The sequence below is a fragment of the Peromyscus leucopus genome, chromosome 11 (assembly GCF_004664715.2).
Source record: "Peromyscus leucopus breed LL Stock chromosome 11, UCI_PerLeu_2.1, whole genome shotgun sequence".
Lineage (NCBI taxonomy): Eukaryota > Metazoa > Chordata > Mammalia > Rodentia > Cricetidae > Peromyscus > Peromyscus leucopus.
Window position 1 is genome coordinate 50,679,847 of NC_051072.1, and position 23,592 is coordinate 50,703,438.

The 23,592-nt window shown below is 44.0% G+C and overlaps 1 protein-coding gene across 3 annotated transcripts in view; it reads left to right on the forward strand.

The window, feature by feature from the left end:
• Positions 1 to 23,592, forward strand: part of Arhgef28 (Rho guanine nucleotide exchange factor 28) — a 300,696-nt gene that overhangs the window by 236,475 nt on the left and 40,629 nt on the right. For all 3 annotated transcript variants that reach the window (XM_028871698.2, XM_037209483.1, XM_028871699.2), the window contains 9 exons: positions 2,284 to 2,406; positions 3,734 to 3,851; positions 6,199 to 6,453; positions 8,021 to 8,097; positions 13,609 to 13,787; positions 14,804 to 14,895; positions 16,055 to 16,237; positions 18,278 to 18,409; positions 21,537 to 21,637. In XM_028871698.2, coding sequence (XP_028727531.1) covers positions 2,284 to 2,406; positions 3,734 to 3,851; positions 6,199 to 6,453; positions 8,021 to 8,097; positions 13,609 to 13,787; positions 14,804 to 14,895; positions 16,055 to 16,237; positions 18,278 to 18,409; positions 21,537 to 21,637 — 1,260 coding nt within the window. The remainder of the gene's footprint in view (positions 1 to 2,283; positions 2,407 to 3,733; positions 3,852 to 6,198; positions 6,454 to 8,020; positions 8,098 to 13,608; positions 13,788 to 14,803; positions 14,896 to 16,054; positions 16,238 to 18,277; positions 18,410 to 21,536; positions 21,638 to 23,592) is intronic.

Sequence of the window (23,592 nt, forward strand, 5' to 3'; positions counted from 1 at the left end):
TTCTAAGTAGTGCCACCTTCTCTAAGGATTTTAGTATTTTAAATGCTCTCACTCTATCCTAGGTAGCCATGGAGATAAGCTGTTGATTTGTATGTGAAAGATGGAGGAATTGGATTCTCTGATGGTTTAAATGTGATTAAATACAGTATTTTAGATGCACATACCATCACAGGAACTCTTGTGTGGGTGCAAAATTGTGGATATGATCTAAACCAATCAGGTTTTTTTTTTATGTTGTTTTAACTTCAGGGACATAAGGCTTACTCGAAAGTTGTTAAAAATGAGGCTCAGCATTCTGTCTCTCTGTGGTTTCCATAGGAACGGGCTATGATCTGAGATTTGCTATGTAAAATTTTAATTGTTTGCATTATCCCTCCTCTAACAATAACACCTTCCAAAACTACCACACCACAATCGGGATACTGACATCTGCACTGTCAAGACGATGCTCTTATCACAAGGGTCCCCATTTACACTTACGCATGCCTACTTACCTCTTGCCCTCTCTAAGTCCTGGAAACTCTGTATTTCTGTCATTTTGTCTTTGTCAAAAACATCGTATAAATGGAATCATGTAGGATGTAGTCTTTAGGGAATTGGCACAATTCTTCTAATCATGTCAGTGGTTATATGTGTCAGCAGTTCATTCTTTTTTCCTGGTGAGTAATATTCCAGTGGTGTGGATGTACCCTGCTTTGATTAATTGCTCACTTGTAGGAGGACATCTTGTTACTTTTGATTTATACCCATTACAGATCAAGTTGCCATGTTTAGGTACAGATTTTCTTTTACAAATCCAAGTTTTGACTTTGTTGCAATAAATTCCTAAAAATGCAATTTCTAGATTTTCTAGTTAGTTTTCTATGAGTTTTGTAAGGTTGGGGTTCTCTTTTTTGTTTATCTCCTTTTCTATTTACAATTATTGAAAGGCCATTCTTCCTGACTGAGCTGGGTTTTGAACATTTGCCAAAAATCTCTTGCCCGTGATGGGTTTCTATTCTGTTCTGCTGAGCACTGGGTCTGCATCTTTCCATTCTGGCTTGAAAATGGGAGCTGTGCAATAATCTGGAAAATTGAAAACTGGAGTCTTCCTACTGTACTGAGAAGATTTTAGATGTTTTCTTTTCTTTGCATTTCCTGTATACTGAAGAAGAATCTTGTGCATATTTATAAAAAGCTAGCTGCAATTTTGATAAGATATGGGTTAGATCTGTATTATCTACCTGGGAAGAATTGACACCTTTATTATTTTGATCCTTCCATTCTGTGAACTTGGTAAAGCTCTCTATTCATTTAGATCACAGAACTTTAAAAAAAAAAAATTTACGCCCATGGGTGTTTTGCCTGCATGTACATATGTGAACTATTTTCACACACGGTGCCAGCAGAGGTCAGAAGAGGGCATCAGATTCCTCGGAATTGAAGTTACAGAAAGTTGTGAGTGTCCCTGTGGGAAGCAAACTTCTGTATTCTACAAAAGCAACAAGTGCTCTAAACTGCTAAGCCGTCTCTAGCCCTTAGTCATTTAGATTTTTGAAGTATCGGTATTGTGTAGTTTTCAATACACAAGTGTGTTAGACTTTATTTTAGCCATTGTGGTTTAAGGGTCATCTCTTCAGACCTAGTATCATCAACACAGATAAAACTGAGCAAAAGAAAAAAGGCCAAAGATGATGGAATGCACTTTAAATCTTTTCTGGGGAGGCTTTCTGTTGCAGTGACCTTCCTTGTGGACACAATCATGTACAGCTATCGTGGTCTTAAAAACAAAAGCAAAAACCACAGCTAAGTTATGCAGCCAAGCTTCCTAACACTGCCCTAAGTCTCTGAATTTTATGAAGCTCTCCCTGCAGGTCAGGCTGATGGAAACATTCAGTCCACATCTTTCCTTCTCCCCTCAGTTACTAAATTAGCATTTTGGCTGTTCTCCATTCTCCTCTCATCATGGCTAACAATCACCTGCCCGTGATCCACTTGTGATGTCAGACATTCAATGTAAAAAGTAATACTATTACAAGTTTTAGTACGTTGCATAAAATGGAGCAAACATGAAAACACTGGATGTTTTTCATTTGGCTGTTTGATGATTAGTTTAGTACAATATGATCCTGTTATGTTGACCCTTACTACTTAATTGTTTCCTTTTATTTTAAGAAGTGCCTAGGGGAGGGGAGTGATTATATTTGGGAAATCTGTGATGTTTTGAAATATATAAAAACTACATGTTCTTTTCTCTGTGCACGTCATGGGTGCATTTATAAACCGTTATGGAAATGTGCTTAGTTTTCAGAAGAAAATGCAAGCAAAATGAAGAAGATCTATGGAGAATTCTGCAGCCATCACAAAGAAGCCATGAGCCTCTTTAAAGAGCTCCAGCAGAACAAAAAGTTTCAGAATTTTATTAAGGCAAGTGTCGCTCAACTTAATTGTAGAGTGGGAGGTCACTGTGGGGCGATAGTTGGTGTTTGTGTCTTAAGGAGCTAAGCAATTGTCATGTCTGGGTTCTAGTTCTCAGGGGAAGGAGAAGGAAGTGCTGGGCGTATGGCAAAGATGGAAAGTCTAGATGGTGGTAAAACATTTCTCCCAGACCATTGCATTTGCTAGCTTGTGTCTGGAAGGTCGTAGTCCCCAGGCCTCTAAGAATATTGGCAGTGTTCTGGGAAGAGGCTTCATACCCTGACGAGTTGTGTATCAGAAAAATCAAAGCAAAAGCAAAGAGAGGATCCCATGAATTTGCTTCAGAGTGGATTAATTTGACCCAAATCCATGACATCTTATAATTTCATCTACGTCTTTCTGAACACTTTTAAAGTATTGTGGTAACGTTACACACTTAAATTATCAGTCATTTTCTGATCTTCAATTTTCACTGTTCATTTCTTGAAACTGCATCGTTAAGCCAAGACATAGTCAAGGTTCATTGTTGCATAAGTCTGTTATATCTATCTATCTATCTATCTATCTATCTATCTATCTATCTATCTATCTATCTATCTCCTTCCCTCTTTCCTTTTCTTGGTTTTTTTGGTTTTTTGAGACAGGGTTTCTGTGTAGCCTTGACTGGCCTGGAACTTGCTCTGTAGACCAGGCTGGCCTTGAACTCACAGACATCGGCCTGCCTCTGCCTCCTGGGATTAAAGGCATGTGTCACAGCTACCTGGCTTGTGGTTATGTCTCTTAAACTCCTTTAACTTGAATTCTCTTCCTCCCTTCTTTCCCTACCTTTCACATTTATTTATAGAAGAAATTTGCCCATGCTTCCGGGTCCTACATTTTTGGTTTGCCAGTCTCTGAGTTCTACCAGCTTTCCCCTCTGGTTTTCTTTTCACACCCAAGTGCAATGGGACTTTAAGAGTATTTGGAAATGTTTAGGGAAAGGATTGCTCTGTGGGAAGGGACTTTAAGGGCCGGTGTGTAATAGCAAAGGTGGAGGAAGACACGTTAGAAAAACAGTGAACGTGAACACGTTCAGATTTCCATTGTTGTCCAAAAGCCTTTGCTAATGCTGGAACCCTGAGAATATGTTCATTTGGAGATGAGAAGTGCACCAGTATAACTTGAAACTTCCCCACACCTTGGAGTTTGGTGGTTAACAACCAAAATACAAAGTGCAATGGCAATGTGTACATTTTAACTAATGGTGACAGTGAAGTGTGGACAAATCATACAGTTGTAGATTTTGAATTCTCAAGTAAAATAATTGGTGTATATAAAAATATGTATACCTTTCAAGGTCCGAAATAGCAACCTTTTGGCTCGCCGCCGAGGAATCCCCGAGTGCATCCTGCTCGTCACCCAGCGCATCACAAAATACCCGGTCTTGGTGGAGAGGATCCTGCAGTACACAAAGGGTGAGAGATGACTTCTGGGAGAACTTTCGTCTCTCTTGTTAGGTTTAATCACAACTGAGGGGCCCTAAGGGGCCTCGAATGCTGTGACCTTCACAGTGCTTTCATTGTGCGCAAGCTTTTAAAGCCTTTGAACTGGAGCTCATCCTGAGAAATTATTATTATTTTTTTAATTACATTTATTTTGTGTGGCGGGAGTGGGGTGGGGGAGACTAGCTTGCACCATGGTGTGGTGGTCAGAGGAGAACTTGCAGAAGTTGCTTCTTTCTTTCTACCACTTTTATGGTTCTTCATAATTTGATGCACAAGAGAATGCAAAAATGGTCTATCGAGAAAGCATCATGGATTCTGTTCTCAGCGAAAGAGTGAAAACAAAATGAAAGCTTTTGGGTTTGCATTGTGTGGATTCTCTTAACTCTCTGCAATACCCCGGAGACAAAACTGCCCAATAGCGTTGGTCAACTGACCTTACTCCAAGGTCCACCCCAGGCCAAGTTATCGGCAGGTAGATAACAACACTGGTCTGCCCCACTTACAGTGCGAGCTGTAACTGTGAGTTCTGGCTCTGGGCAGAGGCAGCATGGTGGCACACAGATGCTACCTCGTCCTGGCAGGTGTTGCCAAAGGTCACTCCTGGAGCCCGTGACCATTGGTTCATGTGGCTGTTAGATGGCTGGGCTCCTCAACTTCCCTAGCTGTCCCTTCACCAGGAGGTGTGTTTACTTGCAGATGGGGGGTCTGGAGGTGTGAGTGGCGCTCAAGAGGGACATTTGTAAAGGCTCCCTGGGAGGCTGGTGCTGTTCCATCTTGAGTTGTAAGGCATTCGGAGATAGTGATTTGTCAGCTTTTGTAAAGTCTCCTGGAATTAGTCAGGGTCATCTGGGAATTCAACTCCACTTTTCTTTCCTTGGCTTTCTTAGTTTTGAAAGTTTCTTTAGAAGTTAATCTCCTTCCTGGAGGGGAAGGGCCCTGTCAGGAGAGAGGAGTTGTATGGTGTGGTTCTTGGAAGGTGATGAGAAAGACTCCTCCTTGGAGAGATGGACATCGTATGTGATCTCTGCATGTTCTGATAATGCGAGGACTGTTTCCACTGCTGGCTGCTCTTTCTAAGCATGTATCCCTGCAGCTACAGGCACTGGGGAGCCTCTGGATTCTCTGCTGGTTTTCTTTTTTCCCCTTCTCCCTCTTTCTCCCCTCCTTTTAGCTCTTCAGGTCCAGGCACCTGAACAAATATCAACTAGCTGATCTTTATCATCAAATATAGAAAAAAAAACCCCAGTTCCCTTTCATCTGAGGTTTCCAGAAACTGTTCTAGGAGCTTCCCCAGAGGCTTTCCTTAGGGCAGTCTGGAGGTGACAGAAGTGGCCAGTGGTTTAAAAAGCAGTTGGAGCTGATGACCATCTGTCTATTCTGTGTGCATAAGCCTGGCTGGCTTCCTTGAGGCACAGTGCCCAGGGCCCTCAAAATATGTTCATTTCTTTCATAATCAAAAGAAAAAAAGAATGAGCCAAAACCATTTTAATTAGAATAATAAAACCCTTGATTTTATGCTAATGTAACCCAGAAGGCAAATGAGTTTGGGGGCATTTAAGTTGCCCTGTGGCTCCATTTCAGAGGACATGAACTTGGCCACATGGCTGGGTCCAGTTCTTAGCAACACAGTGTGGGGTCTACCTGCTTTCCTGTTTCTAGGAAGGGAGGAATGCCCAGGTTAATTTATAGTCCCTGCTTCTATTGCATTTGATACATTGTGTTGCGGTGACAAAATACCCAATGAGAAGCAACTTCAGGAAGGAAGGGGTTATTTTGTCTCACAGTTTGAGGGCGCACAGTCTGCCATGACGGTGAAGGCATGGTAGTAGGGGTGTGAGGTAGCTGGCCATGTTGCATCTGCAGACAGGAAACTGAGAGAGATGAATGTTGGCGCTCCATTTGCTTCACCATTTTTGTTCAGTCTGGGTCCCCCGGCCATGCAATGGTGCTGCCTACATTGAAGGTGGGACTTGCTGAGTGGAGGCTCTCTAGGAACTCTCACAGAAATGCCCAGCAGCGTGTTTCCTAATCTAGTCACCTAGACAATGAAGATAAACTATGACACTGCCACAGAGAGGCAGACTTCTCCTTGAAAGTCACATATCTTATTGTCAGCTAATGCACATCTACCGATGCCCATCTTTTATATCAAATATTGTATGGCTTCTTTGTGGTGGTGCAGCGAGATATTTTAATGTTTGAATTTAATCCAATATCTTTCTTACGGGGTCTTTGTTATATTTAAAAACTTAAGAAAAAATAACCTCTCTTAGAATTCTGAATTATTATAATTTTCTTTCTTTTTTCCTTCATGCAGAAAGGACCGAGGAACACAAAGACCTCGGCAAAGCTCTTGGCTTAATTAAAGACATGATTGCAGCTGTGGATCTAAAAGTCAATGAATATGAGAAGAACCAAAAATGGCTGGAGATCCTGAGTAAAATTGAAAACAAAACATACACAAAGCTCAAAAATGGCCACGTGTTTAGAAAGCAGGCCCTGATGAGTAAAGAAAGGGCTCTCTTGCATGATGGCCTTGTCTACTGGAAAACCGCTACAGGCCGTTTCAAAGGTACCGTGGCTCCACCAATCCAGTCTCTCCTCCTTTCATACATATTCCTCATTCAGCCGAGGACAGACTTTCAAAAGAAAAATGGTTCTGACTTGCGGGTATACCTATAGAAACCCTTGACTGTTACAAGTTGAAACATCAAGTTGTGAAGTTCAGTGGGTAAATGTGACTGGGTGATACACATGCTTGACTTGCTGTCCTGAGAAAAAATCATTCACATGTACTTTCATGAATGTGAAAGCCTGTGATGTGTGAAGTTGAGAGTTCTGGACATTGTTGGCATAGACATTTTCTGCTAAATGTGGTGTGTTGAAAGCAGGAACAGCCCACCTTACACAGTGAGAGTCTGTTGTGCGCCAAGACAGCCTGGGGCTTTCAGACCATGGAGGGGAGAAATGAGAAAACTCTAAATATCATCTTGGTTATTCAGTAATATGACACATCTACCTGTATACTGGCCCCGGGGTAAGCTCTTCCTCAGTGGTTCAATTTGCTAACAGGCTTAAACTTGACTCTGTTAGTCTGCTTAGGGTCTAGAGCTATTTATTGAGGTTCTCAAGGACTTAGCTTGTAGCTAGCACCCTGCTGTCTGGTGCTTTCTTATATCTCTGGAACCTGAAAAACTGACTGGCCCTTGAGTCTCCTTTCAGAGATTTGATTTTATTGGTCTGGACTTGAAGGCCAAGCTTAAATGCTTGCCTGTTCAGCTTCCTCTACAACCTCTAAGGACCTTACACCTTCATATTAATTACATCCTTAGGGAGAATAAGGATTTATTCTATTATAGTCACTTGAAGGTCATTGCCCACCAGAAGATGAGCAGGCTTTGATGGAAATATAAACAAAGGTATTTGCTGATGAATAGCTTGCAATGTTGTGTTGAAAAACTACTAATTGCAACCCACACAATACTGTTTCTCTTTGTCCACTGAATAGAGTCATCTGTTGTGACTAGACTATATTGGTCACAGGAAGGGGGTTCTTACAAAGTTTCTAAGGGAAGTAGAGAAATGAGCCCTAGATGAAGCAGGTTTCCCTCCATCACTTGATGTGGAAGCTGTTCCCTTACATTTATTTAATTAGCTACATTTCCCCTAAAGGGAAGGGCATGTTCTATTCTCTTAGGACCTTCTTTCATGGGGGGAGGGGGTACATGTGACAAAAGGCTGGCCTCAAACTCATGATCCTTCAGCCTCAGCCTCACAAGTACTGGGATTCCAGGCACACACCATCTCACCATCTCAGGGCCTTCTTTTATATAGATTTTTTCCTTTCGTTTTGAAAACTGCTCTTAAATACTTTCTAGAGAATTAGTTCTTGTTATAATCCTGTAGTTTATCTATGGTGCTACATGCAAATATATACACTTAAACAACTTTCTGTGCATTTTAACTATGGTAGATATTAGCTATCATAGTAAAAGGGTTTTTCTAAATAAAACTTTCATAGAAAAGTCTTCCAGTTTTGTTAAACCGATTTAAATGTCAAGCATGAAATTAAAATAGCTAGTAAAGTCATCCAGGCTGTGGTTCCCTTCATTAATACTGTCATGGTTTTGTCTCTGAAGACATCCTGGCTCTGCTTCTAACTGATGTGCTGCTCTTCCTACAAGAAAAAGACCAGAAATACATCTTTGCAGCTGTTGTAAGTATATCATCACCCGATGCACATCTTTACTAGTTAGCACTGTGATGCTGAACTTCCTAATAACATAAAAAGGTCGCTTGGCAAGAATATATCTGCACTATATTCCCACTGCTGTGGCAGACCTCATAGCTGGTTCAGCAGGCAATTTCGTCAATTGTGAAAATATTGGAATGTTTCGGCATTAATGGTAAATGGACACTGCCCTCAGGGCCTCAAGTCCCTCCCTCCTCCCTGGCTATCTGGGTCTTTTCTCTGGTCTCCACCTTCACCCCGTCCTCTGTGCTCAGCTCTGGCAACTGAGGTATCAGTGTTGGGCATGGATAGTTTCCAACACCTTGTTCTTTTGTCCTGCTGGATGGGCGTCTCACCATGCCACTTGCCCACCTCATCTGTAACCTGTGGTGATGTCTCTCTTCTGCCAAACAAGAAGGCAGGGTGATTTCTAAAAGAGTATCATTCATTTCTCACGGTGCTGGGGATTGAACCCAGAACCTCTTGTATGGTAGATAAATGTTCTGCTACTGAGCTACAGCATCAGGCTTAAAGAAGGTCCTTGTTCCTGCCATAGTGGCTGCTAATGACTACGGTCATTCATGCATCCCCTCCCTTTGTGGTATGTAGATCATTCTCATTGTAGCACATAAGTAGATTTTAGTGTATTTTCTACAGCATCTGTGTGATCCAAAAGGGTATAGAGGAGGAAGATGTCACAGGTTAGCCCCTTGTTGGTGACGTGGGGCATCATGTTCTCGTAGGGAAAAATTAAAGCCCGATGCTCACGGGGACAGTTTAAGGGTGACGCTCGGAAAGGTAAGTGTTTAGTATACATCCAGAGATAGGCGATTTGGGTCCCTTAGCGGGTATTACTCCACTTGGTTTTGGAAACTTTGAAATTTTAATAAAGTTTCAGTTTTGCTGTCCAGCGAAAACAGAAAAGCATGTCTGGCCAGGGATGGGATGCGACAAGGAGAGGCTGGAACCTGTCTGCCTACGCTCATCAGATTGGCCTCAGAGGCGTCTTCTGCCTCTCATCCGCACCCTGATGCCGGCTAGAGCAGAGGCTAGCCCTAAACCCACCCCCACCTGCATGCCAACTGTTTGCACTTCATCTATTATAAATTTCATGAAAACTTTCCATTGTCTAGTAGCCTCTCTCCCCGTGCCGTTACCTGCGAAGCTGCAAGAACCCAGAGGAAAACCCAGAAGATGGGGTTGTTGTGCTTATCTATGGGATGTTGGGGGCCAGGCGGGAAGAGAAATTGTCACAGCAGATCTCTGTAGAAACAAAGATTTATTTAGTTCCAAACACCTAAAAAGAGGTGAATCCTGCTTTCTGAGTGGTCTGATAAGCCTAATAGCATGCTGACTGATCAAGAAAATGACACAAGCTGGGCGGTGGTGGTGCATGCCTTTAGTCCTATCACTCAGGAGGCAGAGGCAGGTGGATCTCTGTGAGTTCGAGGCCAGCCTGGTCTTCATAGTGAGTTCCAAGGACAGCCAGGGCTACATAGTGAGACCAGAAAAAAAAGGCACAAGACAAAGGCAAATACTGTGTTTCCTAAAACAGCATAGCATGTGGATTAGGATCAAGCTGTGATGTTCAATTTACAGTATGATTTGGAGTATGACATGACTCCTGGGGTTATATGTACCACCTTTTGGAGGAGGAAGGGGGCTAGGAATGCAACCCACCAAATAAGCTCAGCTCTCTTTGGTAGACTTTCTGGCTGTGGAAGACAGAAGACTGCTGTTGGCTGTTTCTAGAAGTATAGCACATACCTGCATAAAGGTGATATTGAGGAGCAAAGGAGGAAGCATTCTCTTAACCTTTGAGAGTCAAGTACCCTATTTTTAGGTCATATGCTTTCTACATGTATCTGATAGTAGCTCCTGTGTCATAGATACCTTACAGTGATGGTCTTAGGGAGCTGATTCATTACCTCAGCATATGCACATGTCTGGGTTTCCTAGTTCCCATATAATGTTTTAGAAAGTTGTCCTTTTTCTAGGACCCAGAGGTGAGATTCTTCATTCCCTTTGTTCAGTAGAAAAAAACCTTTCATCAGTGCTTATCTTGGTGCATAGAAAAAATGAAGAATTTGGAAACTACCAGAAGGATCTGAAAGTAATGAGTAGAAAGTAGTGTCCTTAGAGGAGTGTTTTAATGTGTGTGTGTGTGTGTGTGTGTGTGTGTGTGTGTGTGTGTGTGTGTGTGCGTGCGCATGCGCGCACATGCAGGTACCCTCAGAGGTCAGAAAAGGGTGTCAGATCTCCTGGAGCCAGAGTTACAGGTGGTTGTGAGCCTCCAGGCGTGGGTGCTAGGAAACAAACTCTGGGTCCTCTGGAAGATTTAACACACTTAACCTCCGAGCCATCTATCTCTTCAGACCCAGCTTAATTTTTTTTTTTTTAAAAGATCATTCAGCTGGAAATAGGATCTAGAATAAAGTAGATGCATCTACTTTCTGGAGTATTCCAGAAATTCAGGAAGGCTCTCTTGAATAGTAAAGAAGGCAATTTCAACATTGAAACAGTAGAAAAGACAGCATGAACATGTCCACCTATAAGTTTAAATTTAAAATGTGAAGCAAGCTTAAGATCTTTTTGCCCCTGTGGGATCACTAGCTGGTAGAGCCAGCACCAGTGGAGATGGGGTAGCAGTTGGACTGGAGATAGACTCTAGCTGAAGTTTTCTCTGGTCCTGCCCAGCCCCATGGACCCCACAGCCACTTATAAAATAATCACCCGGAAGCTTATATTAATTAAAACTGCTCAGCCATTAGCTTAGGCCTACCACTGACTAGCTCTTACATTTAAACTCAGCCCATTTTTGTTAATCTCACCATGTGTTCTGTGGCTTTACCTGTATGCCATTACATGCTGCTTCCTGGACAGTAGGCTGGCGTCTCCTGACTCAGCCTTCCTCCTTCCCAGAATTCTCCTTGTCTGCTTATCCCACCTATACTTCCTGCCTGGCTACTGGCCAATCAGCGTTTTATTTATCAACCAACCGCGGCAACACAGTCACAGCATACAGAACACCCCACAGCAACAGACAGCCTCTCCTTCCCCCCTTCCCCTCTATCAGAGGCCTTCGATTCCAGATGTCTGTAGAGATTGAGCAGGGATGTAAATGAGTGAAGTCAACAGTGAGTATGATGAAGACAGTGGAAAGCAGTGGGGACTGTCCTCAATTAGTGAGCACATGTCCAGGGTCAAGGTGAGTCATGCTTAGTGACCAGTGTTTATAAATTAAGTGAGAATATGGTCCAGGTTAGCCAGTATTCTGTTTCTACCACACACCCCCAACTCTATAGTATTTCTAAAAGGTGGAGACTAATACTCACAAATGTTGCTAGCCTTAAGAAATGGCTTTAAAATGCTATGGCACAGCAAACTGTCCTGGCAGGCAGACTGCATTAGGCCCCTCCACCATTGGTGTGTGACCTCTGTCCCCAAAGTTGATTTGTTGCCTTCGTTCCTGGGGATGTTGAATCTTGTTTTTCACCAGTGTTTGTGTAGTTAATATGAATAGTGACAAGCTTGCCCTTGATGCCTTCTGGTTGGTAGGAATTTAATTAATGCTCCTTTCTACTCTTTATTTATTCTTCACTTTTGAAAGATCTTGCCACCACCTCCCTTCCTCTGGAACACTAACCAACTAATAATAATTTCACATTCTTTCATATCAAGCAACTCAAACTCACCTTGCATTTTTACATATATACATTCAGAGGAAGCCAAAACATAGATCTCTAATACAAAAAAAAGGGATCTTAATAATGCTTAGATAGAGGACCTCTCTCATTACAGAGGGGATTCAAGATCTGCTTTAAAACTGATTTAGCCTCCATTTCCAGAGGCCAAGCATGGGACTGGGTTGACCAGAAGTCTATTCCATCATGATCTATTTTTTTTCCCCAGACTGTTCTGAAAAACATGAAAAGCACTCCAGAGATGCCTTGGCCAATAACTCCAGATGTGGCATAGCTATGTAATACTGGGAAGACAGGCAAGCCAGTGCCAGGAAATCAGTAGGGGAGAATATAGAATGGCAAACTCTGGATAAAGTCTTACCTCAGTCCACAAGGAAGAACAAAACTACATGCTGTAGCTGGCTCTCTAAACAGTGGTGGGAACCACAGACCAAAGCAGATTCCATCCCCCACATCCTTCTCATCCTGCAGACATTCTTCTGGCCTTCTTTCAACCATGGCTCTTGAGCCAGGTGTGGGGCTATTGAGGTCTCATCTGTGAGGCCCCAAGGCATAGCACAGAGGCTTTGAGAGGCCACAGTGAATGCTGGCAGAAGTTATTTCATTCTACCTTGAACACCAACTCTTAGACTGTCTTCCAGTTTCCCTCAGATGGAATTTTGTTAAATCCAGTTCTGCAGACATTGATTGCATGCCTCTTTTGTGCAAGGCTATGTGTCTGGCGGATGAAGATGATTTAGAGCCAGCCCTGCTCACCCAGTGTTCATCTGGTTGGTGAGGAGGAGTCACTTACGGGTAGAGCTGCAGCAGTTCTGGGGCTGAGATCTGGAACAGAAGGGGTTGGTGATGCCTAGGGATTCTCAGGTCACATCTGCCCATTTCTACATTGTATTTGATGACCTATCTCCTTATTTCCTAGGGTTCTGTTTTCATCACTGTCTTGCAATTATTTCTAAATCCAGTGGGCTCTAGCTTCTCATCCTTCACAAGCACCTTTTTAATACCTTCTTCCTTGACCACAGTAGTTTATCATATTTTTTTCTTCACCCTTCTGATCTCTCTTTAAAATTACCTTTTTTTTTTTTTTTTTTTTTTTTTTTTTGGTTTTTCGAGACAGGGTTTCTCTGTGTAGCTTTGCGCCTTTTCCTGGAACTCACTTGGTAGTCTAGGCTGGCCTCGAACTCACAGAGATCCGCCTGTCTCTGCCTCCCGAGTGCTGGGATTAAAGGTGTGCGCCACCACCGCCCGGCTTTAAAATTACCTTTTTAAACTATCAATCTTTAAAAATATTTACTTATTTTTTAAAATATGTATGTCTCTGTGTAGGTATGCATATGTGAGTGCAGAGGCTCGAAGAAGCATCATATCCCCTGGAGCTGGAGTTACAGGTGGTTTTGAGCCACCCAGTGTGGGTGCTGGGAACCGAACTCAGGTCCTCCATAGAAAGCAGTATTTGCTCTTAATCACTGAGCCATCTTTCCTGTCTCTAAACTGACATCTGTAAGGATAATTCTTCCCCCAAGTCCTCATTCTCCATCTGCTTTGGGGTGTGATTAAGAAATGTCCCCCACAAGCTGATGTGTTGAGTGGTGTGTCTCCAGTTGATGGTGTCAAACAAACATCGTCGTAGCCACGGCAGAGCTAATGTGATACCCTTTCCCCTCTCCATTGGAGAACTTCTTCTGATGTCTTCTGAAAGGATGACGAGGGGGGGAGAAGGCTCCTGGGTTCCATGTGACTCTTGGTTTAGAGATGCTGCGGTTTCACCCATGCATCCTCTTAACTCTCACAGGACCAGAAGCCTTCGGTGATTTCGCTTCAGAAGCTTATTGCTAGAGAAGTTGCTAATGAGGAGAGAGGCATGTTTCTGATCAGCGCGTCCTCTGCTGGTCCGGAGATGTACGAGATCCACACCAATTCCAAGGAGGAAAGAAACAACTGGATGAGGCGGATCCAGCAGGCCGTGGAAAGGTAACCTCGCTGTTGTTCCTCTGCGGGAAGTCCTTGTTCCGTCTGGGAACGTGTTCTAACCATGTCTCCCCTGCATGGAAACTTTGCCTCAGCCAGAATTGCCTGCTCCCTGACCTTTGCCCTCGCCTGCCGTAGCATGTCACCTGCAGCTCTGTCCTCTACACACCTCCCTGTGTGCCGTGCCTTCCCACTCTGCCTGCGTGCTTTTGCTGTGGCTCCTGCCTGCTCACCCGTTTCACGAAGACCTCTTCCGTCCAGGTGTTCTCTGTCGTACCTGAAATGCTGTCACACCCACTTTCTAAGGCATTGAGTTGGCGCTTGTCATCTAGTGCCCATGGTTGTGATGTTTTACATGCAGGTAGTGTGTGTTCCCTTAGATTGGAAGCTCCCTGTGAGCAGGGACCCTGTCTTCTGTCTCTCTGTGTGCCTGAGGAACCATTCAAATAAATGGCTGGTGAATCTCAATGTTCTCAGTCAACATCCTGCTTGTTACTTGTGCAAGGGTAGTTTTGATAAATGAGGGGCGAGGGTGGGAGGGATAATTCTTACCGGTAATTTGATTAGTTGGATGAGCTTGGCATAAGTTGCTCTCCCTTCTACCATACCAACCCAGTATGGAAGCCTACCATCTGTCCCACAAACCTTCCACTCTCAAGAGGGGTTCCTTAATGGTACAAAACCCCAATTTTTGTCATCTTAGTTGCACTTGGTGACATAATGTCACTGTTACTGCTGCTGCTTGTGGTGATAGTGGTGGAGGAGGGGGTTGGGACTGGAATATTTGAATCATCCTGTAGAGCGGACTTTGAAACTATGTTGTAACGGGTGCGTACTCAAGAAAACGAATCTTTTGAAAAAGAGGAACAATGAATTCTCTTCATGCTGATTTTATTTATTTATTTATTTATTTTTTTGCCTTTGTGGCTAGTTCTCTTGCCAAGTTCCCATGTTTTTCTAATAAGCTTAGAGATCCTTGGAACTGGTTTCAGTGACGCCTTGACTGTTGTCTTTTAAAGTTGTCCAGAGGAAGAAGGAGGGGGGACCAGTGAGTCCGATGAAGAGAGACGGAAGGCTGAAGCCCGCGTGGCCAAAATTCAGCAGTGTCAAGGTACAGCACGTGCGGGTGGCTCTGACCCCCGGGGCCTGTGTTCTTGAGTGGTGGGAAGTTCCTGAAGTCATGAGTGGTGGTGAGGACAATGATTAACTGTGTGCACCTGAGGTCCACATTGCCCGCCCTCCACCTCTTAAAATCACCCGTCCATAGACAAGGTACAAGTGACTAAGACACCCATGCACATACACATAGCACGTGTGAAACAATAATTGTGGCCACGGGGTTCTGGTGAGCACTGGAGTGTCCACCATGTCAGGCTTCTGTGACTAGACAAGAGTTCAACAAGAAGGCCATCGAGGGCCCTGGGAAGTCAAGAAATACGTTTATCTCACCAGTTCTCAACTCCAGGCCTTACGTCACCTAGGGAGGTGATTAAAAATTTGCTGTCTGGCCGGGCGGTGGTGGCACACACCTTTAGCCCCAGCACTAGGGAGGCAGAGCCAGGTGGATCTTTGTGAGTTTGAGGCCAGCCTGGTCTACAGAGTGCGTTCTAGGACAGCCAGGGCTACACAGAGAAACCCTGTCTCAAATAAACAAACATACAAACAAACAAACAAACAAAAAATTGGTGTCTGCTCCTCAGCTCCCTTAACCAACTGAAGCAGGGACTCTCTGGAGTTGATGCTAGTTAAAGTCTCTAGGTTCGAAGACTCCTGTAACACATTGAAGTCCGGGGAAAATTGGTGCATGCAAAGATGAGTTTTAGAAACAGAACCATAAACTAGCTTTGGCTCTGGCCAAGACAGACACTGAAGACTGAGGCTTCTCAGCCCTGCCCTGTTCACCCCTAGGAGCCGTCACCCCTTGAAGAGAGGGCTGCCTCAGCTCTCTTTGTTGAGCTGGGTATTCAGTCTTAATAGAAGGCTGTCCACAAAGAATAGCTTTGCGAGGTTTTATGGAATTTGGAGATTGGGAAAAGTACATTTATTTATCAAGTGCAGTGGATGATGGGAGAGATGTTAAGTCACTGGCAGGAGGTCACAGTCACTCAGTGAAGGCATCAGAATTTGAATCTGAGTCTCACCCACCCAACAGAAGTGTTGGGTCTGACTGCTTGCTAAATCATGGTATCTTTTTCTCCTAACTTGATTTTCATATGAGTTTTGTAGCCATGCTGTAAATAATATCGCTTATGGTGACTGTTATTCCACAGAAATACTCAGTAACCAAGACCAACAAATTTGCACATACTTGGAAGAAAAGCTGCATATCTACGCTGAACTTGGGGAACTGAGCGGCTTTGAGGACGTCCACCTAGAACCCCACCTGCTCATCAAGCCTGACCCTGGAGAGCCTCCCCAAGCAGCCTCCCTGCTGGCCGCTGCCCTGAGAGAAGGCAGGTTGCTCTGGAAATGATTTGGTTTGACAGACTCAGAACATGTTTATTGGGTGCCTGCTCCGTGTCACATATGGTGGCCTTGGTGCTGAGGGTGCAGCAGAATGCAACGGAATACTTATTCTCCTAGAAACCGTGTTCCAGAAATGTCAAAGTATAAAGAAATGCGTATGTCAGATTGTGAAGTGATATGTAGAAAAAGAAGCAGAATAAAGGAAGTGGAACATTACAGAGTTATAGAGAGGGGGTGAATCTTATTTACATGGGGGTGTCCTGGACCGTTGGTCATGGGAGCAGAATAGTAGACAGATTGGGGGCATGTTTGGGAAATAAAGCAAAGGAGGATGACAGGCACCCATGATGCCCCGCTCACATAGCAAAGCCTTAATGGACCAAATAACCTGCTTTTTTGCTTAGCCAGTGGCTTCTACTTTCTTCCCTAATGAGGGAGTGGAAGCCCATTGGCCTTTGTTCTTTTGGCTTACCACGTGATGAAGGAGCTAGGATGCGCTCATGGGCCTGCTCAGGGGGAACCCACAGCAGTGGAGGCACCATATAGGCCACGTAGGCTGCAGATGAGAATCCACCCTGGGTCAAGGATCCATATCTGATAGCAGCTGAACAGGGCTTCTCATTGGAGTGAGGACATCATTGTCTCAAAAAAGACAGTTGAGTGCACACTTTGGAAAGCCCCTTTGCTCTGCTGGACTGCTGTTTGCCTCTCCTTGTCTTCCTGAATCCCACCCATCCTCCCGGGGCTGCTCAGTTTCCAACCTTTAGGAACGTCTTCCCGGCCCCACTGGGGGCTGTTGCTCTCCTGCGCCTCTGTGTGGCCAGAGCTGTAAGTGTCTCCTTTGCTCTTCTCTTTCAAGTCTCCCTGGCTGGTCATCAACTAACCATAGCCCCAGGATAATAGATGTGCAGTGAGTAGTTTTCTGACCCGAATGTGGTCAAGATGTGGTGAGGATGCTTGAGAAATAATTACAAGGTCCTAGAAATAGTAATAGTCCACATGCTAGCCGAGACTCCTTTATGCAAGTAAACATGTCTCCTTTTTTGGCCTGGTAGTTCCCAAAAGGACTAGAGCACAGATGGGAATGTGTATTATTTAAAGCAAGTTTGAAGAAACACTCTTTTGAGGAACAGCTAGTATTTCTTAGTAACAGCATTAAAAATCCTAGTACCTAGTAGTGCATGCATATTAATTGAATTACAGGGAGGTTTTCAGTATACTAATTTACTGAAAGTTGCGTTTGAGATATTTTATACAATAGGTTTTTTTTTTAACTGTGTTAAATTCTCTATGCAAAGGGATGCTGTTGTCAGTTGGTATAGACTGCAGGGTTCTATAATTTTTCTGGAAGGGAGCAGCTCTTTGCAGGCCACACCCTTTGGGGGATATATTTGTATGTGTTTATGTGCATGCACTTATACAACCTCTAGTACTATGAAAGCAGGCTGAACATGATGCACTTGGTACAGTTCTTGCTGAACATGTATCAAGCCCTGGGTTTGGTTATTGCATCATATAAGCCAGTCATGATGGCACATACCTGGAGTCCCAGCACCTGAGAGGAAAAGCAAGAGAGCAAGAGTTCAAGATTACCCTCAACTACATAGCTGTTTGGGACCAGCCTGGACTACACGAGGCCCTATTTCAGAAAAAAGAAAAGAAAAGAAAGAAAGAGAAAAATAAGACAAAATTTTAGTTCTTTGGGCTACATAACATCAGTTGCTGGCAAATACAATTTATCAACTTTTGGCCAATCACAGTATTTAACCATTCTGATGCAACAGATTGTCACCTGCAGATTTCATGCTGAAGAGCCACGTGACAGAGTTACAATCAAATTAATTAATTAATTCACAAAACCAACTCATAATGTTTTAAGTAAACTTACAGTTTTGCGTTGAGCTTTATTCATGGTAATCTGGAGCGCATGCCGCCCACCTGGTGCAGCTTGGACACATGTGGTTGACTAAACCATCTCTCTCTATATATTTATTGTTTACATTTAGTTTTGTTTTTCTCCTTCTTAGCTGAGAGTCTCCAAGTTGCAGTAAAGGCTTCAAAGATGGGTGATGGAAGCCAGGCATCTGAGGAAGGCTCGGGAGGAGCTGTCCTGACTGATCCGCTCAGCTCACACGATGTACCAGCATCACCAACTGCTTGTAAGTGACAGTGCTAGCCTCGGCCGTGAGCTTGAGCACAGCCGGACACACACAGTGGCCACACAAAAGGAAAGCATTAACTGCCTAATTTCAAGGGAACTTAATATGTTTTTTTTTTTTGTAATTAGGGGGCGGGGCAGCCTCGAGAATAATCATGCTGGCCATTAATAGATATTTTATGTGACTGTTAATGACACTCGTATTACAGAGACAGAGTCTTATGTTGGTGGGGTATTCCTTCTCTTCCCAGCTGAGCACTGCGTCATCCACAGATCATACCCTGCCTCAGTTTTTATGACTTTCTGGATTTTTGAAAGGATTTTCAACCCTTTTAAAGGATCTCTGCAATCCATTAAGAAAAGTTTTCAGGCATACTATTATGGACATCAGCTAAGCAATCATAGCTCAGGAAGCTAGAAAGAACCCCTCCCACCCCCTGCAGACCCACATGTGAAGTGTGGGGTTTGGTGGTATTATTAGAGACACAATGGCCAAACAGTTCTTTTTTGGGGTTTGTGGTACCAGTGTTATTAACCCATTGGCCTCAACATGCTGGCAAGAGCCTACCACTGAGCCACGCCCCCAAGCCTCCCAGAGAGTCCTCTTCCATCGGAATATATTCTGTGTTGTGAGCAGATCTCATAGTTGTGATCCTCCTGCCTCAGGAGTGTTGAGCTGACAGGTGGACACCATCATATCCCGTTGTCGATACATTTAAACTTGAGAGGTAAAGAACGAGATGTCTCGGAGCCCAACTATGCTGCTTTATATATAGTTTTCAGTTAAATACTGAATTCCATATAGAACTCAAAGCAAGAACACAAAGAGTATATTTTTCCATCATGTAAAGATGGTAAAAACTTTACCCCAAAAGAAATTATATGCAGATAAAATGTCTGTAATGGTTATTTTTTTTCTTTTGACAAGATCCCATGTGGCTCTCACATTGGCCTCAAATTTACTATTGTAGTTGAGAATGGCCTCAATTTCCTGATTCCCAAAAGTGCTAGGATTATAGGTATGTGTGACCACACCCTCTCTTTTTTAGAACTTCTTTAACAAATCCTTTGGTTCAGTAGAAAGTCTAGAAGCAGTATAACTTTTTAATCTATACATTTTTGTTGTTGTTTTATCACAAGCACCTAAAATTACTCCCCTCTCAAATTCTGCTTTATCTAATCCTGGCTTTCTATTTTCAGAATGTGCACATATGTTTTTCATTTTGAACAGCTAGATTCATCGGGGGAGTTGTGCCGCTCTGGGTGATTTCCTTTAGAATAGCCTCATGATGCCATTGAGGAAGTCCTCTCTAAAAATACTGAGGGTCTGCTGCTGCTGCTCTCAGCCCCGCCCCAGGGACAGCTGGGAGGCTCCACTGCGCCCCTGCAGCTGTTTGGAGCACTTGGCGGGTCCTCTCCTCTCTTCAGGCAGGGCAGTGAAGGGTCTCCCCATCAGAATCTACATCTCCCAAGGTTTGGGAGCCTTCTAAAGGGACACCCCTTTGCTAGAACCGGTGCAGCCTGTCCTCAGGGTCAGGCAGAGGAGGCATAGGGTGAACCCTGTATACCAGAGGCCATGTAAGTTTTGGCCTGGATTGGAGCATGGTGCTCCGAGGAGGAGTTTGATCTCTTTATACAGTTGGTAAGGGTGGAAAGTTACCCCTCATTGAAGGCCTGGGACTGAGAGTAGTTCTGCAGTGGGCTTTGGAGAGGCTCTTTGTGAAGCAAGCCCATGTCAGTCAGAGGTTACAGGTCAAGCGAAGCCCCGTTTTTACTCATCAATATATTTTACCAAGGGGGACGATTATAATCTACTTTGTAGAATGGTGGGTCCAGCCTCCGGAGAGTCTGTTGCCCGCCCTGAAGCTGAATCTGGGGGCACAGAAGCTGAGTGAAGCTCCGTGTTCTACCTCTATGGGGCTTCATGTCGGCTTCCTTCAACCTTTAACTGCTAATGTGAATGTGTGGAAAGGGGGTGAGAAAGACTTGATTGGGAAAAATCACTATAAACTGTCCTTCCGTCCACGGCGTAAGCATTGGCCAGCCTGGACACAGTGACCGTGGGTTTCAGTTGATTTATTTGAAATGGTTTCCACTCCAACAGAAAACTCTGGTTTAGAGGAGTCCTTTGGAATCCTTCACAACTGTCATTTTCCAAAGATAATACAAGTGATTTTGTTCATTTAAACCTTGTTAGAAATGCAAGTGCATAATGACATCATATTTAAAAGGAAAAAAAACCTTTTACAAAAACCATCACAAAATGAGTATTTGGATCAGGGTCCTGATCAGACGTTGTTTGCTCCTATGAAGTATATGTGTGTGGCCTGGCTTTGAAGAACCGGGTTTGAATCAGTAAGAGGTGAACGTAGTCTAAGTTTTAACTGAGTTCACATCCTCCGTAAATAAATAATGAAATCCTGCCGACTGAGGTTTCATGGGTGAATGTAAATTTGTATTTTGTACTTAACACCTCTGGACCAGTTTCTGTGTTTTCTTGGGTTAAATGTACAGTATTTACAGTGTTAAAGCTTAACGTGGGGAACGTGAGAAGAGCTTGAAATGACGAGAAACTGGGGCAGGCTCTCGGTTTTAATGACTCTGCAGCCGTAAGGCATTAGCCACCTCCAGCCTTCTTAGAACAATCTCCCTGTCGCCTCTGGACCCTCCTTCTAGACTTGGTCCGTCAGCTGCTCTTGCACTGGCCCCAGGGGAGCCTTGTACGGACCTAGGTCTGCCAAGAGACCTTGCTTTTGCTCCACCAGGCGCCGGTTTGAAATGTCTCCTTTCCGGGGAGGCTTTGCCCTGCGAAATGAAAGTGAGATGTAGACTCGGTTCCACAAACAGCACACGGACGCATCAGCCCAAGAAAGAAGCGCAATTAAAAAGTGATAAAGGATACGGCTTGGCTTGGTATTCCTTAGCCTGTAAGCTCCATGAGGGCAGGGACCTGGGCTCGCTGCGCCTGTCTCTAGCGCCCCCTGTAGGAGCACTCGGAATGTATTGCCCTGTGATGTTTCTTTTTACTTTTTTTCGAAGTGTGCGTCAGTTGTGCGCAGAAGAACCCCATTGGCTGGCTGATGTTTGACGTTGTCCTTTTTGTTTCTGTCTCAATGGTGCGCTTCCAGCACTAGTCACAGAAGGGACAGAAGGAAGCGGCTGTTGGGATGTGGATCCCGGGCTCCAGGGTGTGGTAACGGACTTGGCGGTCTCTGATGCAGGGGAGAAGGTATTGTTCATTGCTAACCAATTTGTTAGTAACCAGGGCCCATTGCTTTGTCTATATATTGTAGCTTCAGCTATCAGGCAGTGAGTGGATTGAAAATACTTCTTTTCTGAATTGTTTCTGATTCGTTTAAATATCTATATTGAAGCTTTCTAACCTATTCTTTAAATGTTCATGTTCTTTCTATATCATGTAGGTGTTTAAAAAAACTGAAAAGTTATTAAAAAAAAAAAAAACAAAAAACAAAAAACAAAAGCTTGAAAACCCTCCAGTGTACATGTGTGTCTGCGTTCTCTGACTTCCGGGCCTGCTTTCCGCTCTGCCAACCTCTGCTTTTCCTCACTGCTTTTGGCAACTCTTTGGCTGAGAGGCGGCCCCGACACTGGGATGCCGCACCACTAGATGGCGCCATGGGAGCTGAACTCATTTCCACTTCGGGCCGGTCTTGCTTCTGTTCTGTATCAAGACCCTCCTCCACTCTTCACCCACATCCCACCTTCCTTTCGCAGACTCTGAATTCACATAGCCACACTTGGCTTGTGGCAAGGTGTTCCCAATTGCTGCTCTTGCTCTGACTCTTGAAATACGTAGGCTGCAACTCTCTCTGTAGAAATGGCATGCATCCAGCTTCCTATTACCTTCAGGTGTATGCTTTCATAAACAGGGGAGGAATTAGCACTGGGATTCTGGGAGGTGGGGAGTCGGTTGGAGAGTTTTTGCTTTGTCCAGCATTGATTTTAACTCCATTACCAAGTATCAATGTGAATCAACGTGAGAATGTGGCACACGTTTATCCGAGATGCAACATCGTACTGCTCATGTTTTCCAGATAGGTGACATAGGCCAGAACCAAGTCTAGCTTACAGAATTTCACAGAAACGTCAGCTTAGATTTAGCATTCGTTTGCAAAGTTCAGAGGCCCAAGTTAATGTGTGAATGTAGACTTTTACTCTGCTTATTCTGGTTGTAAGCTTTTAAACTTGCTTGTCTTACAATGTGCCTCCTTCTCCATGAAGGCTGAACTGTGTAGCTTTCAACTGCTCTTAAGATTTTAGGGAGGAAAAGAGAGTTTGCCAGTGGCAGATTAATTCTGCCTAGAAAGTGGGTTGGCTCCTCTCCGTGACTCAGTCACAGGAGGGTAAGTGAGATGGTGTGTCCGGGTTTCTTTCTCTTAACCTCGGGAGCAGCTGACCCTTTATAAGGCCTTTTGAAATAAACTGAGATATAGGAGTGGGTCACTTGGCTAAAACTCCAAGCAAGCGTGTAATGGATGTCTTAGCATTAGTGTCCTTAGTAAGATAAGGTTAAAACAAATTTCTGAAAGAATTAAAAACAATAACCCGAGGGTAGGAAGTCTCCTGCCCAATGAGCAACTGTAGTTATTCAGTACAACCACCAGGTGGCAGGTGAACTCCATTAAAAAGATGATACCCACTTTCCTCTCTAGCCCCAAACCCAGTGGTTCCAGCTGTGAGTAACCAACTTAATCCAGTTTAGCATAATCCAACTCATTTCTACGTGTTCACTTCTTTATAGAAGATAATATTATAAATATTATGTCATGTTTACCACAAAAGCAGTGAATAGGCAAAGATGGGCAAGAAGAACAGCAAGAACTCACCACCAAACTGGAATCCTGGTGTCTTCCAGACAGTGGGGCAGAATTCTGCAGCCCTGACATGTCATCTCCCCCTTCAGTCTTGTCCTTTCCCTGTTAGAGGGGCTGCTAGGCGACAAAATCTTTAACTGGCACTATGGAGAAAAGGAGACTGGGCTAGCCCATCGCTTGGTTAAGCTCAGTGACTCACTCAGCAGCAAAATGAAAGCTATTTGAGGACATCCCCATGGCTGACTGTCTTTAGAGCGTAAAATGGCACGTGCTCAGATAAACACAAGCACCCTCCAGGAAACTGTAGGCTCTTGGAGGACAGGGAAACGGATGATTTCCCATTTCGTAA